We start from the raw sequence: 5,739 nt of genomic DNA, 5'->3' as shown, positions 1-5,739 counted from the left end.
CGGATCTGTATAGATTCATCTCTAACCAAAACTTCGACCTTACATTTTTATTGATTTGGTCTTGAATCTTTGACCGAAGTTGACTCATCGGTATTTGGTTGTTGTTGAATTTTTGCCGTCACCAGTGTGCGCGACAACATTGGCTGGTTGGTCTGTAGATTGTAGTGGTTGGTTACAAATTGCATCGGAGCAGCTGGTTAGTGTGGCTGCTGCTTCTATTGTTCGTGTTGCGCTGGACAGTTGACTGGAACATCGATCCTCCTTGTTGCTATTGCTCGTTGGCTTCAACGGAGAAGAGGCTACTTTGTTGAGGAGCTGCTGGACAGCAGCTCGCCGAAGATGGAGATGGCGCAGGTCTTAGGGATTTGCTGGTGGAGGTGAGATGGTCTGTCGATGGATGTTTGGTGCGAGCTCATAGTGGTGCGAGCTTGTGGAGGTGTTCACTTGTGGTTGCTGCTGGCGGAGGAAAAGCAGCAGCAATGAAGGGAGATAGAGATGGAGGTATGGCGGAGTTGAGGGAGATCGAGAGAAGAGAAGAGGAGAGAAGGCGACGGTCTTGTTTTTCTCTTTTGAGAAGATGACGAGTATGAAAAAGAATCTAAATCTTTAGGTTTAGGGTGTGAAAAAGATAAGAATGAATGGAAGCTGTTTGATCAATTAAATGAACGGATGAGATTGAAATTGAGATTTAAAAATAGACCACATTGAATTCGATTAGGCTAGAATTGAAATGAAAAGGCACCATGCTTTAAATAAAAATGGAGGAAAAATTAAATAGATAATCATCTAATTAATAACATAATATATATATTGAATAAGTAAAATCATACCCTTTATCAAGTAGTAATATTTTTGTACATAAAGTAACTACTTATGTATATACTATGTGTATATATATATATAGTATATATATGATGTATTAATATAGTTAACTAAAATATATAATAAACTTAAATTAAGTAATAACTTTATATACATATGTATATAAGACCTATTAAAATAGATATGTAATATGTATATATTAATATGAATAAGTAAATTATAAAATAAACTTAGTTAAAAAATATTTTTTACATAAAGAAAATACACACACATATATAATATATACAAAATTGGCGCATAAATATATTTGAGTGTATTAAGCTTATTATTAAAAAAATAATAAAGATAATAGAAATAACATTAATAAATAGCAAAACATATTATAAATCATGAATATCGAAATATACAATTTATTGGGTAAAACTAAATATAAATTTATTTATTTAATAAAGAAGCAATTTTGAGAAATGTCTATCTATTAAGATATCAATTCGAAAAGTGGTTATAGGTTGGTCAAAATTGGGTGTCAACAACTGTCCCTTTCTTTGATTAGGGACGATGAAAGAGATTCTAAGCAAAGAAAATTGACAAATCAAATTTTGACCGACCATATCTTCCTCTTCTGAAAAAGAGGTTTGGTACGGACTTTAGAAAGTTATGGCCGAACTCCGATATCAAGTTTCCAACATATCTCAGATTACATGAGAATTCAGGTCACTTGTAGTTCAAGACGCTTGATTTGGTGCATGATTTTTTGAAAGTATATACAAAAGTTATCTTGATGTTGAATTATGGTGAAACCAGAATGCTCGATAATTAGATGAGGAAGTTTGTTGGAGTACAGTCGAGTTTCAACATCGAGCCCGCCTACATATTTTCTAAATTTGGGAACCAGACTACTTGTAGTTTGACTTAATTGGTTGAAAAGGAAATCTTTTATGCTAAGATAACCTTCGGTTGGGGAGGAGTGACAAATGAATAGAGTATGAAAAAGAGGTTTGCCACCTCTTAGCCATGAATGTGGCACGCTTCACACCATAATAAAGAACTTGTATGGACATAATTTAAAGAGCTCTTGGTGTATTGTCACTCATATTGAAAATTTGCTTCCGATAATAAGTTAAAGTTTTTTTAAGCGAAATTGAAGCTAACAAACTCAAAGAGAAACCACATGCCTTCTGATAGGAGTATGGTTTGATTGTGATGGAAATTGTCCTTCAACTCGTGTCCCAATTTGCTGCTAGAAAGTTCCAAGTTTTATTCCACTCTTTTTGATGTCGTATGCACCTGTGGTTTAATTAAAAATTCATACTTTTGTATGCTCTCGACAAAGACTAAGCTAAAACTCATTAGTAGAAACATATAACTCAAATAGAAAAGTATCATTGTTACTATGTTGGCATGTCAATCTCCTCCGATTTTAACGTAGAGAAAACAAAATATACTTCCTAAGTTGATGTGATTTATGATATATTCCTCGACTTCAAATTTCTTTCAAGTTTGATGTAATAGGCGATGAGTTGATATGATGCAATATGATGATAAATTGATATGATATAATATGATGATGAATCGATATAATGTAATATGATGATGAATTGATATGATGCAACAGGATGATGGCCTTTTAGTAATGATATAATAATGATAATGACCCTCTCAACAATGATATGATAATGATTATGGCCCTCTCGGCAATGATATGATAATGATTATGGACCTCTCAGTAATGATATAAAATGGCCATCTCGGCAATGATATGATAATGATAATGAACCTCTCGGTAATGATATGATAATGGTTATGGCCCTCTCGGCAATGATATGATAATGGTTATGGCCCTCTCGGCAATGATATGATAATGATAATAACTCTCTCGGCGATTACCACTTCCGGTAATATAATATGAATGGTCCTCTTGGCGATTACCACTTCTGCTAATATAATATGAATGGTCCTCTTGGAGATTACCATTTCCGGTAATATAATATGAATGACCCTCTTGGCAATTACCACTTCTGATAAATATAATATGAATGGCCCTTTGGCTATTACCACTTTCGATAATATAATATGAATGACCCTCTTGTCAATTACCACTTCCGATATTATAATATAAATGGCCCTCTTGGCCATTACCACTTTCGGTAATATAATATGAATGTCCCTCTTAGCGATTAAAATGCGTAATGATGATGATGTCCTATTGATAGGGTGGTGATGCTTCATTGATAAGATGATGATCGATATCATTCATATGTTGATATTTGATCAAATTTTGACATGATATTGAATATTTTGGCTAGTTGCCCTACAAATATTCTTCGATATTTGATGCAGCTTATGTGTGCTCTTTAGACGTCTTTGATGATGGAGAATATAATTTGACATCATTATAGGCGCTTGTATGCTTTTTAAGTAGCTCTTTTGCGTGTTCCTGTACTCAAAAGGAAACAAGTAATAGACACATTGTCATTCTAACTAAATGCTGATCATAAAATCCTTAAGGTAAATTCTTGAAAATATGTATAAAGTGCCTGATCACTTCAACATTAGTGTGCGAATATCGTGCTCATTTTTGAACACTTTATATTCGTTATGGCTCATGGTTTCCTCGGTATTTGAACGAGGTATTTTTGCTCGTATTTTGAACATTTTCTTTTCGTCTGGTGAATCCTGATGATAAAAAAATATCACTTTTGAAAACTTTTTATTCTTTTGACTTCTTTGTACTTGCTGAATGGAGGGATATGATGATCCTTTATAAATCTACATCCACAGAAAATTTATTAGTTTTGAATGAATTGATCTGTGTTGAATTCTCCGTTTGTTTACTCCTTGTCTTGCTATCTTCTATTGCTCTCCCTGATTCCCCATTTATTGGTAGATATAAGACAAAAATATATTTATGTAAAAAATATTCGATGTATTAAAAACTTTTAAAAAAAATGAGTTTTTGAAAAGCAATTTGGAAAGGGTCACTGTCAGATGTCATGCCACACATAGCTTAGATGAACGTCCTTAGTTCAAAGCTTTAAGCATGTTTGATAGCTCATTAGGAGAACTCTGAGAATCCTTGAGGGTTGAAGTTGGAAAGTTCTGACATAGCTAAAAAAATTGTAGATGACTCTGAACTCTGATGGTGCTGGAGGTTATTGAGTTTGACTTCTAATAAGGCTAGGGATCATTTGAATCTAGTCTTGAACTTTTGAAGCTGACCAAAACCTTCAGATAATGCTGAAGATCATTTGTAGTTAGCTTTAAATTTCTGATCATGTTGAAAATATTCAAAACTCCCTTTAAATATGTGATACTACTTGATAAAATTTTGAGGTCATACTCTAATCTTTTTGTCCCAGTTAGATGTCTTGGTGAATATAAAATTACCAGTAAGATATTTGTAGATTTTTTTGAGACCCTCTCAAAAATTTTGTCCTAGTTGCTTTTTATGATGTATCTTAGTCTTGGCTCTTCTGTAGAAAGATCTCCTTTGAAATTTTTGAGTCCCTTTCAAAAATTCTATCTCAATTTCTATAATAAATAGAGAACTTACGGGAGACACGATCGAACCGTTGTGGCGCCTACGTATTCCATTGAGGTGGGAATTAGGCCAAATGTAGTTTCCCTCTCAGGAGATAAACGAGAAATGGGAGATTTTAATAGGAAAATGATCGAGACCGATATAGGACGCCTACGTATCTCATACATGAGAATTCAGGTCAGACGTAGTTCAAACACCAAAAGTGGATATTGAAAATAAATAAAGGAGTTACCAAAGCCGACATAAGATGCCTACGTCTCTCGTTCTTGACAATTCAGGTCAAATATAGTTCATAACAAAGAGGAGAGTTAAATTAAAATAAACAAGCATAGAAACTATTATAAGCAAATGGCACAATTATAGGTAAAGTGATAAAACAAAACTCTGAACCTTCAAACGTAGTATCTCTTGACGGCATCTGAGTTGATTGGTTTCGGCCACTCTTGGCCATCCATTTCAGACAATATTAAGGTACCTCCAGATAACACTTTGAGAACCATGTATGGTCCTTTCCAATTTGGCGATAACACTTTGAGAACCATGTATGGTCCTTTCCAATTTGGCGCGAACTTTCCTTTATACTCATCTTGATGTGGAAAAATGCGTTTGAGAACCAACTGACCAACTTCAAACATTCTTGGTATCACTCGCTTGTTAAAAGCATGAATCATTCTTTGTTGGTATAATTGACCATGACAAACGACGGTCATTCTATTTTTGTCAATCAAAGCCAAATGTTTAATTCGAATACAAACCCAATTGACGTTGCTCAATTCAGCTTCTTGAATGATTCTTAATGAAGGTATTTCCACTTATGTCAAAATACCAAGGCCTCCCATATGGTTCTACTTCGACATGCGAACAGTGAGCAGGTTGTTCTTTCAAATATATCACCATAAGGTTAATGTAACTTGTATCCGGATGTTTGATCATTGAGGAGATAGTAGCAAGAGCATCAGCAAATTCATTCTGCAAACTAGGGGTATGCCTAAACTCTATCTTGCGGAACTTTTTACACAACCTTTGCACTAACTTCACGTATGCTGCAATTTTTGAATTCTTCATGGACCATTCCTCTTGAACCTGATGAATCAGTAAATCTAAATCTCCGATTACCAGAAACTCTTGACTATCGTTATCGATACCCATCTTTAGACCTATGATGCATACTTCATTTTCAGTAATATTGTTCGTGCAACGAAATCAGAGTTTGGCCGCCATAGGTTAATGTTTGCCAGATTCTGATATTAGGAATGCTCCAATTCTATTTCCCTCATGATTCACCACCCCATCAAAAAAATACCCTCTAACCAGGGTATGTTTCAAAAATATCTTCTCCTACAAATGATACCTTTTCATCGGGAAAATAAGTTCTT

At 34.3% G+C, this 5,739-nt stretch overlaps 1 protein-coding gene across 1 annotated transcript; it reads right to left on the bottom strand.

Moving 5' to 3' along the window:
• Positions 1-5,137: 5,137 nt before the first annotated feature.
• LOC129903600 (uncharacterized) lies at positions 5,138-5,512 on the bottom strand. Its single transcript, XM_055979148.1, has one exon. The coding sequence runs from the start codon at positions 5,510-5,512 to the stop codon at positions 5,138-5,140; it is 375 nt and encodes a 124-aa protein (XP_055835123.1).
• Positions 5,513-5,739: the final 227 nt, after the last annotated feature.

Source organism: Solanum dulcamara, chromosome 9 (assembly GCF_947179165.1).
Source record: "Solanum dulcamara chromosome 9, daSolDulc1.2, whole genome shotgun sequence".
NCBI classification, from domain to species: domain Eukaryota; kingdom Viridiplantae; phylum Streptophyta; class Magnoliopsida; order Solanales; family Solanaceae; genus Solanum; species Solanum dulcamara.
This window is presented reverse-complemented; position numbering and strand designations above follow the sequence as displayed.